The following is a 12,657-nucleotide window of genomic DNA, read 5'->3' on the forward strand; positions in this document are numbered from 1 at the left end:
TACCCAATGTAGGTTAAATACTTTTAGTCAAATAAATGTCCTGGTTATGGTTGGGTAATGGGTTTGGGTGTTGTTACCCAAAGAAAGACCACTTTTATCCAATTTTGAGTAATTTACCAGGTTTGCGAAGCACTGGCTTAAGGCATCCATCCACAAAGCGAAGTTTGACCTTGCCTAAAAATGTTTTTACTAGCTTATAGTATCTGACAATCTGCATTTAAGGTTTTAGTATTTGCATGACTACAGCCTAGTATGTAACTGCCTTTTAATATGTTTGTAATAGCTGAGATATGTGCATTCTGTAAACTATGTGTACAAGTCAATTTCTGAGCTTTAATATCTGATCAATTTATTGTACAATACTGTACATGCACAGATTTAATTTACTTATATTTCCCAGCTTTACCTCACTGTTACTGTGCATAACATTGTATTTTGCTTAGAATTCCAATTACAAATATTTCCAGTATGGAAAAAAGAGACACTTTTTATCAGCACATATATTTATTAATAATGTAGTTATATAAATGATTAAAAAAATAAATCCCCATCAAAAGATCCTTGCCAACCTCAAATGAAAATCTGATAGCATAATTAAATCAACCTGCTTCCATTCTGCAGAAGTATAAAAGTTCTTATTGGTGTAAATATTGACAATGCTAGGCATTTATCGCAAGTTTGTTAGTTATATTTATATATGTACTTACACACGCATATGCTGCCTCCTATCACTCTAGATGGCTTTTGAGCACATGTTTCTCTCATGTTCTAAAGGACACTTCTAGTCTTTCATGAAGACAACAGCAAACGTCTGTAGATTGCTTTTGAATTATTTTTTCTCAAGAACTAATACTCTAGTGTCAGCAGTATAATTTATCAATTTTCAACTATTTCATTAAACTGCAAGGGAGACAAGGTGGATGTCATAGAAAATCTTACCAAATTACTTGTTTCATAGCTGATCTTCTACGTGTGTGTGTGTGTGTGTGTGTGTGTCTGCTCATATCCTGTGCATTCATACGCTATTATTGAATCTGGAGAGGCATATTTCTGAAAAAAATGTTGGGAAAGGTGATATGAAAATGGCAATTCTACAAAGAGTAGCTGAAGAGTTAGACGTTTGGGAGCTTTAACAGGAAGATAGACAGCTGTTTATCTTGCCTTGCTAAAATCTGAAGTTTTGCTAGAAAAGACAGTGGAACAGATGAATTTAAAATAGCACAAATGTTTTATTGGAAATTATATGAATGTGTAGTGGAATATTTTGAATAGTGTTTCCAAACAAATGCAGGGGAGGAACCTTCTTCCTTCAGTTGATGCATTTGGATATTGCCTATAATGTATCAATTCTGATTCACAGCACTGTAACTAGAAATGTATCCTCTGACAACCTATAACTGAATCCCTGATAAGAGGATTTATGTAGGATAGTAAGTTGATGTGTTTATTTGGCAGAACCAATGAGATTGTCTTCAAAAAATAAAAAACCTGGATTCAGACAACAGCATCTTATAATATTATGTAAGCGTACTTCTTGCTATTTCCTGCCCCCGCAAGAACCCCAAATCTGTGATGTTCTCAAAGGGTTATTCTGTTGGTAGAACATCAGAATCATATCACTGAATTACAATCCAGCACATATTTCAGTGTAAGAAAAACACTGAACAAGAAATGAATATCAACATGTGTAACTTGAAATTCTATTTGTAGTTATATTATTTTATCTGTATAATTTTAAACTATGAGAATAAATAGTTACAGGTAGTTCTCAACGTACGACCACAATTGGGACTGGAATTTTGGTCACTAAGCAATGCGTTGTTAAGTGAGTCATCAAGTGACTGGACCCGACTTTATGTCCACTTTTAACTATGGTAAGCAAATTACAGGGTAATTCAATGAATCTGCAAGGCACTGCAAGCACTGTAAGCCAGTTGTTAAACACCCAAATTGTGATCATGTGACTGCAATGGCAGTGGTGCGATGGTCGCAACTTACAGGATGGGCCTTAACGTCACTTTTTCTGAGGCTGTCATAGCTTTGAAATGTCAATAATGAATGGTTGTAAGCTGAGGACTACCTATAATTGACTAAATTTCTTTAATCGTTATAGCATTTTACTGTGACAATGAAGCGGGAACCAAATAAGTGCCGTGGCATAAATGTCAAGGTAAATGTGCAAAAAAAAATAAAATATCGGCAGAAAAATGATTTTTAGGAACAGTAGAAACACAAGCAATTTCCTTACCTTACCATCATTTACAAGAATAGGCTCTCTTGTAGTCAATGGTGAAAAAGCCTGTTCAGACAAATAGCTCTACATCATCTGAAATCTCATGAATAATAATAAGGAATGCTTCCCCCCCCATATTCATAAAATGTTTTGATTAGAAAGCTAAAAGGTTTGGGAAATCAAGCCCTGTTTTATGCAGATATGACTATGGGTTGGAAGCTCTTTCTGGCAACCTATTTTGAAGTAATTTTGATGTTACTATCATTCTGAACCGCAAAACAAGCCCACACACCCTACTTAGGAGCAATTTAGGTATGAATCTAGATGTGTGTTCTTCAGTGGTCCAATAATGAATAACAATATCACAAGTACTTTGAAAATAAATTTTAAAGGTATTTTTCGGTCAATTTAAGTAAATTTCTTACAGTTTTGAGCCATTAGGATAAACTACATGCTAGGAGACAAAAGGTTTAATTTTCTGCTCATTTCTGCAAAGCAGTAGGGAACAGAAAATTCCAGAGCCCATCTGAAAGATGTATACTGCCCTAATAATCTACCCTCCCTATCACCCCGTCTTAGACCCCCAAGCAAGCAAAATCTATTAAGAGCAGAGCATTTAGTCAACATTCCATTATTTTAAACTATAAATATCCTTCATATCTAAAGGCAACACTCGTACAAAAGCATCTAAGATGAAAGACGGAAGGAATGAGGGGATATGATCTCTCTTCAGTACAGTGTATGGCAGTCCAATTCTAAACAGGTTTACTCAAAAATACCTTCCTAAAGTTTAAAAATACTTGCTCCCATTAAAATATGCACAGAGGTGAATTTTCAGCCTTTTTTTGACAGTGGAAAGGAAGAACTTGTGCCCAGAGCCTAATTTATCCCTAAACTCATTTAAGTGTCTTTTTCCTTCCTTCCTCATAGTTGGTGTGGAACATGGAGCAAACAGAACACATAGAAATGCCAGTCAATTGCATTACTTAATGCCTAACTCATTGGAAAAACAACTTTAAACAAAACGTTGCACGATAGAACAAGTACCGTAAATCTCGTAAAATGTACTTCTATACCAAGTTACTTTCTAACTCATCGCAGATTATAGTAAATTTATTTTACAAATATGACAGAGCTCAACTTTTTAGAACTCTGCAAATTCACTACACCAGAGCACATATCTTAATTATGACATTTCTAGACCCCCCCTCCAAGAGGGCAGAATGAAATCAAGTCAATCTCTGGGAAAGATAAATTTCCCAGCACATTTCCGCTTTTGAAAAAAACAAAGGAAGATGCCCTCATTCTTTGTAAGGTTGTTCACAGCACTTTTGCAGTGACAAAGGAACACAGCAGCCTATGGCTATATAACAATGTGAAAACATAACATACAATTTTTCTTTAAATATAGTTTCCTTTAGAATAATAAATATTTCTTATTTCTCTTAACATAGAGCAGCAGCATCTGTAAAAACTTTGGACTAAAGATCCCTAATTAAGTAATCCTAAAGAATTAGGATCACTAATACGTATTTACAATTAGCAATTGTTAAGAAGACCCCATGAACTCTGAACCTTCTTCAAAAGCAACAAGACTTTTTGTCTAGCCTTAGGCAGGCATTGTTTTTGACTCTGTTGGTGGAAAAATATATGAGAAGCACTTTTTTTCTGCTCTTATGGATTAATTCCGACTGTACAGCAGGGGGAAAAAACGATGTGCAACACTTTGTTTCCATTATTTAGAGTATTAGAAGTGACTATTATCCTCTGAAACAGACTGAAAATAGACTAATTCTGCAGTGCTAGTGTTCAGGATTCAATGTAGCATAGATTATTCTGTTTGTTTTGTTCCTTTCAGTTGATGGTTCTACTGAATCAAGTGAAAAGAGACAACGGGTGATGGAGGCAGAAGCAATAGACAATCATTACAGATGAGATAATAAAAGGTAGAAGTGATCATTTTGTTCTTCACTGTACTGCTTCAGATGCCAACTGTAACAAGAAGGAAAATGAATTAATTCATCACAAGGTCAGTTCAAAGGGATGCACATTTGTTTCTGCATTGGACAAAGCCCGGAAATCAAATGAAATTGTTGGTGCAACATAACAGGACCCGAAGGAAGAGGCAGGTCCATCGAAGAGGACGTACGATGCTGTTCTAGCTTGGTTCAATTTCACTGTAAGGTTTCTACAAACGCATCAAATTCTTTGACGTTCCTCTCGTGAACAGCCAATTTCTCTGGCAGTGAGTCCTGTGAAAAGAGAAAAATGTGTTAAGTGGCTAAACTGAAACCTCTGTGGGCAAAAGATGCAATGCTCAGCAAGAAAGAAATGCATGCCCATTCAGAAAGCTCTTCCATTAACTTGAAAACTTGCATTTTTCCTGCAGGTAATTGTGAAATGGCAGGACGGGGTCAGCCATTTCTGGCTTGGTAGGAAAAAAATAATAATCAAAATTTTGTGTTATAATCACCACACAAAATTATTAGCTTGTGAAAGATTAGCCTTAACAAATGGTTGCCATTCTGGATATTATTTCAAAAATATCCACTGACTAGAGCAGAAGTCCCTAACCTGTGGGCCACGGCCCATTAGCAGGCTGTGAGGGGTTTGCAACCTGGCTGCGGAAATGGCTGGTGAATGCGCGTGCACCCTCACTTGTGCGAGCAGCGAGCACATGTATTCCATTTAAGTGAGTGGCAGGCACAGGTGCACGCCACTCGTGCAGATGGAGCCGCGCACACATGCTTGCCAGCTACTCATATGAAACCATCCCCTCTCCCCACTGCCAGTCCGCAAAGCCAGAAATGGACTAGAGGGCAAACTAATACGGCAAGTAGTAATTTGCCCAAGAACATACATACAAGTAGAAATAAATCTGAGCTTCAAAATTAACATTTTGAACGCCTATGTTTTCTGCTACAATATATTTAAATAAACAAATATGAGAATATTTGGCCAAACACGAGTTTAAAAAGAAGAAATGGGACTTGAATCTCAGGTATTAAATTACATAATTGCCAACAATAAACTACTTAGCTCACAGAAAGGAAACCAGTGACTCTCAGTGGAAGACATCAATGTACATATGGTTCTTTTCGAAACTGCAAAGTCATACTTACAGTTGACAAAATACAACAAAATATAGAAAGCAACTCTCAAAACCTAGGACAAATGTACATCTACCACATAAAACCTAAGCAAAGCACACCACAGCAAAGTGTTCACATTGTACTTCAATCTACTAATCCCCCATATAAATCTTGAAGATACTCATTGTTAGTGAAATTATAGCTTGCTTTCTCACAAATAAGCTTCTAAGTCAGTGTTTCTCAACCTTGACAATTTTAAGGCATGTGGACTTCAACTCCCAGAATTCCACAGCCAGCAATGCTGGCTGTGGAATTCTGGGAGTTGAAGTCCACATGCCTTAAAATTGTCAAGGTTGAGAAACACTGCTCTAAGTGAAATGTTTGAATGCAGCTGTCCATATTTGTACTTCTAAAAAATGCTTTCAAACTTTCAATCTCATATAGGGCCCAATAATACAAAAAAGACAATACAAAACAGCAACTAACTGAACATGAAGAGCACCTCTGTAGAAGTCAACACGAGTCCATGACAGTGAATCTATCACTGATGTTTCCTCCAAGACTCAAGGTTAACTAGCTCCCTCCTTCCAAACAGAACTCTGTAGAAAGAGTCAGCTACTGAAATGGCATGGAGGGATAGAGTTAAAACTATGCTATTTCTCATCAAATAGATTTCATAATATCAATTATTTCCCAGCATTTAACCAAAGGCAGAGCATTGGGAAAAACTTTCTACAATCAGACACAAATTCTTGAGACAAAGGAACTAATATGCAATAAAGCAAAAAAAGGACCACCCCTTATTTATTGATCGAAGTTCTGAATTTATTAGGCATCAGAGTGAAATTCAAACCATCAATGCCCTTTACAGTTTGTTAGAAAACAGACTTAAATTTGTACAAAAGCTTCAAACCCCTGAGAGAAAGAAAAGCTTGTTGCTATAAGGGTCCCTAGGGTGGCTGTTACATATCACGAGCCAGGGATTAAAATATTCTTGGCATTTCCAGGCAGATTTCCAAGCAGTTCTTGCCTGATTTATCTCACTTTGGCGGATTTTTAGACATATTTCAGCATGTTTTGACTGAGGATATTTCAGAAATTCCAGCAATAATTTTAAGGAAGGTCAAAACTGCTAGAAAATCAGTTATTCTTAGCAAACTATCTCATATACTCATTGTGGGAAAAAGGGGAGGAAAGGAGCACTATGTATGCTACCTTAAGCTCAGAAATAAGAAGTAGGATATAAATTAAATACATACATATAAATGCATGGTTGTAAAAACTAACATTTGGACTTTGAACTTCCTGGTTCACAGCTCTGTCTATTTGTCCACTCTCCAAATTGGAAGTGAAAAGTGCTATAGATATAAATGTTCCTCACAGAAATCTTATTGCCTACCAGGTCTTCTGCCATGGATTGAGCTCCAATGTCAATGGAGAGGCTGCTGAGTTGAGGAGGATTTTGAAATTCACGATAGAAAGTCCCTAGGTCCATGGGGATAATGTCATCTTTAGAAAATGCTGGCTTCTAGAATTCAAATGGAAGATTTAAGTCAACTATGCACAAGCAACAAAATGTAAAATAGGTATCATTTTGAACTCTCGCCTGTTGAAAAGAAGACAAACAAGTAAAAATTGTTTAACATACTGTATGTCAAAGTTTCATCTTACAGTACCATTATGTATTAGATTATTAGATTTCCTGGAACAGAGAGATAGAGGAGACATCTTAACAAGTGTAAGTATAAGGAAGTAGATTGGGAGACACAAAATCAGGCTAAACCCTAGCAAGACGGAACTGATGTTCATCCAGAAACATCTTAATCTCTTAAAGATATCAGTTCCAGTTTTAGCTCTGAATCAGGCCACTCTCCTGGATTTTCACATCCTGCTTGAACAACAGACAGAGCCTGTGGCAAGGAGAACTTTGGCCAGCTTTAGCTGGTATGTCTGTTATGAATTTATCTGGACCAGGAAGCACAGGCAACAGTTATATGCCTTTATCATCATATGATTAGACTATTACAATCCTATTCCTTCCTTTGAAGATGACATGGAGATATAGTTGATACAGAATACCATGGCAAGTTATGCCAGAATAGAATTAATGCCCAATCTACAATTGCTGCAATGGTTGTCAGTACAGTAGCTTCAATGCACAATTTAAAGTATTGGTTATTACCTATATAGCCCTACATGGCATGGTACTAGATTACCTCAGAGCCTGCCTTGTCCAAAAATTTGGTTTTTCTTTCTATGAGGCCATCAACAGATCTGCTTTCGATCCTGCCACCATATAAAGTAATGGATACATAGGTCCAGAGACAGGTCTTGTCAGATACATCCGCAATATTAATGGGTTACCCCAGGGATTTAATTAGTGCTTTCATTCTTAGTCTTTTGGAAATTGCTAAAAATATACCCTTTGAACTGGCCTTCTAGCCATTTTTAATGGTTATTGAAGGTGAAGGGTCACCATCTATTGTACTGAACTTTTTAATTGTTTCCATTGAACTTGAGCTTAAAAAGCTTATGAACTGCCCAGATTTGTGTGACTGTGATAGTATATACATTTTGTTACATAAATAAAGTCATTTAATACTATGCTGCAATAAACCAGTAATTTTCTCTTTGTTTCTTTTCTTCCTTCTATGTATCATTTTGGGATACACATAATCCTAGTCTATCACTGTTATTTCTAATTCACTCCAGGTCTGCTCACTGTTTCATGAGTCTTTTAAAAATGAAAATACAACTGTTGTATTGCTGTAGGTTTTGCTTCAAATAGTAATGTATCAGCTATCAGTAGATTTCTCTCCCATTCTTACTTTTCCATAGTATCTATTAAACGCTTGATAAAATATTTTTTCCCATATTATTTTGAACTTTCTGAAAGAACAAATTTTGATTACAAATTTAAAAATATTTTGATATTGTAATATGCTATGGTTGATTTCTGAATTGTTACATTTTTGTTAAAGACATCATGTAGGTATTTTCTTTGCTCATACCAGAATATATTCTGGATAATGAAATAAACCTTTGGCAGTAATTTTTGGTTTGCAAAAATTAGGACACACAACTTTTGAATTATCTATTAACAATGCAGTGGTCTACAAAGCCATATTTATTCAAAGAGTTTAATTAATTATTGTGATCTTAATTTAGCATTCGGTTCCAGATGGGCTTGGAAAAAAACTCCTATATGTCTGGTAGTTCCTATAACAGTGATGGCGAACCTTTTAGAGACTGAATGCCCAAAGTGCAACCCAAAACCCACTTATGCATCGTCAAGTGCTGGGTGGGTATTGCCCATTGGCTGGGTGTTGTCCATGGGGGGGCGTGGCCAATTGGGTGGGCGTGGCTGCAGTGGTAATGGCAGACTGGGTGGGACTAAAAAGTTCAATCAATCAATTCCAACTTTGCAAGATCTTTTTTTTTCCCGCGAGAAGTTGAAATTGACTGATAGAACTTTTTTTTTTTTTGCACATGGCGGCAGAGGCCTAAAGCTGAAGGCCTAGGAGTGGGGTGTGTCCACAGAGAAGGCTCTGAGTGCCACCTCTGGCACCCGTGCCATAGGTTCGCCACCACTGTCCTATAATAATTCATTTTTGTATTGGAACATGTTATGGCCATTCTAGTAGGGGTTCATATATTTCTGGAAAACAATCTTCTGGAATAGAAAATTATCTGAACTTTCACAGATGTGATTCAATTCCAAAACAGACTAGGGATTGATTCCAGGTAGAACCCCATGAATTACTTCCTGATCTGGAAGATTATTGGGATAAACAAAATCCCAACTGAGGAACTACCAATGCAGACAAATAAGCTAACAGTACACAACAGCCTAATCAAGGAACTGCCAAGAATACTTCCACCAACACTGACAGGACAAGCCACTAATATATAAAAATAAGAGCAAACCCCTTCTAGCACTGATGATGCTACCTAGTTTGGCAATGAAATGTCTACAAGTAAACCACCAAGCTCAGAGAGCACCAAGGACCCCACAGATTCACCAAAGAGATTGAAGTTTCTTGGAAGAAAACTTTCCCCCAAATACCAGAACATGAAGTTTTAAATACAAATACGAGTTACTTGTGTAATGAATGTAAAGGGTTGTATGGACTTACAAAATCTATCATAACAAAATCATCATGGATATTCCCACTGCTGCTGCCACTGGAACCAACTGAGTGTAGGCTACCTTGTAAGGGAGACTCTGTGTCTGGAGAATCAGGAGGATTTACCTGTTGAAGAAATTCAAATGTCTAATTAACACAATCAAGTCCTGATGTGCAAAATTAAGCAAAAACAAGAAGTTATCTTTGCAGACAGAAATTATAAGCATGCCTGGCATTCAGGAGCCACAATTCTGACAACAATTGTATAGAACTGAGAAAGGTAAGCAGTTCTTACCATGGGATCGTTATCTTCTAGTTCAAAGCTCTTGGGAGCAAACATTTGAAAAGGAATGTCCAAACTGGCCATTGTCACCTAAAGAGGTTCAAAAGACAGAATCTCAAATGTCTCCTGACAAATCCTACTGTTTCTGCCAGGATGCAATATATTGCTGCAAATTTTCATGCCTACAGCCCTAAAACTGGTCAGGACAAGTTTGGAGATTAGAGAAAGCCAAACACAGCCATCTGGAATGGCATTTCTCCTGTGTGATGGGAAAGGTCATTCCTTGTGTTTCCCTTCTGAAGCCATATGCAAGCAGTGAATTAAAGCAATTACCTGGCTGATGGGCTTGTTGACAAAGGCTCCCACCTTTCGAACAAAGAAGGTCTCCAAGGCATCACGTGGAGACCCGCTCTTTCCTTCACTGCTGTTCGATACAGTTTCTGGATCCTCACTGGACGTTGAAAGAGAAAGAGGCTGTAGTTATTATTATTACACTAGAGATATACAACCACTGGTACAAAGCACTACATACAAAGTACATATTTTTCCTAATTATCTTTTCTAGCTTTTTACTAAAGTTATACATAATACTTACCACAGAATTAAAACTTAGATTTTAAAGGTGTTCTGGGTACTCAACCAATGACATAGTTTTTATCTGAAACAATTATGCTTTATCTTCTAGCATCAGTCTACTCATTACACACACAAATACACAGGTTTCCTCAACATTGACTTGTTGTTATCAGCAGAAATAAACTAACGCAACATTTTAAAAATTGAGGTAGTGTAGTTAGGATTAAGACAGCTTCCCCCCCCCCAAAGTATTTTTTCAAAGAATGGAGAGATCTCCAAAGGGAAGAGGCAGGGTCTAAAGGTTTTGTTCCTTTTCTGGCACTTAGTGGCATTGGCATAATCTAACAAGAATGAGTTTTAACAATTAATATTGTTGGAGTCTGAGAATTATGCTAACTTCCCATGTGGGTGCTACTTACAGGAAATGTAGAAGAAAACTGAAAAGAAAAAAAGAAAATTCCTAGAAAAAGTTAGGAACTTCAAAGGGTGATGTTAAGCCTTTCTTCCAAAGCTACTAATCCACACAACAAATTCCATTAATTCTCAAGCAAATTCAATTTTGCTCTGTAAAAGTCATAAAATAGACCGTTAAGGAAAGTTAAATACCTACCTACTCGATGGAGTAACTGCTGAATAATGGCCTCCGTCCAGGGGAGTGCATGTCATTATTTTCTCATGATCTGCCTGGGTGCCATGCATCGGTTGGCTAGGAATCAGGGGCACTCCTCCCTCCTTTCCTGGAACTACCAACTGGAAAGTACAAAGATCAAACTTGTTATTTTTGAAGTCATTCGGGAAAAGAGGGTTTGTTTTTCAATTAAAAGTTATGGAATCGATGACATATTTTGGCTACTATGGAAGAAGCAGTGTGCCTTGTTTTTCAAGAACTTGAATGATTTCTACCAATAGGCAAAGGCTGAGGAAGAATTTCAGTCCAATTTATAGGAAAGTATAGAGGGAGAAGAATTAAAGTAGATCTAAATCAGGCATGTCAAACTCGCGACATCATGTGATGTCGCACGACGTATCGGAGCTTTTTCGCCATTGCCGGCAATGGGGTGGGCCTGGCTCCGGTATGATGAAACCGGCCCACGGGCCGGCAGTTTGACACCCCTAATCTAAATGGAAGACAACGACTTGAACAATTGACAGCTGCCCTGAATTCCCTGTAGCAGTTTTTACTCTTTTTTTGGCTTACTGTCAGAGAATATTCAAACTTTCTTAGCAAGCAGAACTGAGCTGTTTCTGAGAGTATACCTTAAAAGTAAGATACTTTGCACCAGAGCAACATTTTAATGAGAATACCTTGTAATACTTATAAATTTTATTCAATGCACATGGATTTAGACCTTGCCCCATTTTCATGGTCATATAAAACATCCAGCTATAGTCACACTGTATTAAATATGACTACAGTAGATGTGTCTTCCACTTTTTCGAGCATCATATAAAATAATCCACACTTCTAAAAGTTAAGCAAAGAAGGAATGATCAACGTTCCATAAGGTGTTTGTCAAGTATCCAAGAAGAAATGAAATTCTGTAATTCTGAGATGCAAATCAAGAATGATAGATTCAGATGCAATTGATATCAGAAAAAAACCAGAAGTTCTCACTTTAGTGCAATAACATATATATGAGTAAATCTGAACTGCATATTAATTTTCTAGGTCAGGGGTGTCAAACTGCCGGCCCACGGGCCGGATGTGTCACACGGAAGCCGCGCCCACCCCATTGCCGGCAATGGCAAAACTGTCCCGATAAGTTGCGCGACGTCACATGACGTCGCGAGTTTGACATGCCTGCTCTAGGTCTCACTTTAAAAAGAATGCTCATTAAAGTCTTATTTCATGGGAATCCCCAAAACAATGTTAGTGTTCTTTGTTTTTTCCAACTATTCTCCTGTTTTCTTTGCCAATATGGGACAAATAGAATAAGTTCAGAAAAAGTGTTAGCTGTCAATGAGATACATTTTAGAGCAGCAAACCTCTAAGAGTACCTGATGGGGATGTGTAGCACTCAAGCCGCCAGCAAAGACTACTGGGTAGCCCAAGTCAGCTGATCCAACTCCCAAGGCTGCAGGCTGATAAGAAAGACGAGAGCTGGAGAGCTAAGAAATAGGGGTGGTGAGGAAAAAGAAGAGAAAGGGAAACCCCAGAGTCTGAATCATGTTTAGATATACAGGAAAGGAAAGGAAAGGAAATCAGGTTTCCAAAATAAAATGGCTAGTCTGTTTCTAATACCCTCTCTCACACACACAAAAAAGTTAAGCTGGTTTCCATGGAACTTATGACTGATATTCAGGATTTTTAAGGGCTAATTAAAGAAATGACCTTTATATAGTTTG

The 12,657-nt window shown here is 37.3% G+C and overlaps 1 protein-coding gene across 1 annotated transcript; it reads right to left on the minus strand.

Annotated features, from left to right (window-relative positions):
- Nucleotides 1-1,209: 1,209 nt before the first annotated feature.
- On the minus strand, nt 1,210-12,480 carry ATG13 (autophagy related 13). The gene is given in 7 exon segments (XM_015824122.1): nt 1,210-4,485; nt 6,725-6,853; nt 9,462-9,578; nt 9,748-9,825; nt 10,069-10,186; nt 10,922-11,061; nt 12,310-12,480. Coding segments are annotated over 7 exon segments (831 nt in total). The 3' UTR covers nt 1,210-4,407.
- Nucleotides 12,481-12,657: the final 177 nt, after the last annotated feature.

This window comes from Protobothrops mucrosquamatus, unplaced genomic scaffold, assembly GCF_001527695.2.
Source record: "Protobothrops mucrosquamatus isolate PMUCROS unplaced genomic scaffold, P.Mucros_1.0 scaffold2131, whole genome shotgun sequence".
Taxonomy (NCBI): domain Eukaryota; kingdom Metazoa; phylum Chordata; class Lepidosauria; order Squamata; family Viperidae; genus Protobothrops; species Protobothrops mucrosquamatus.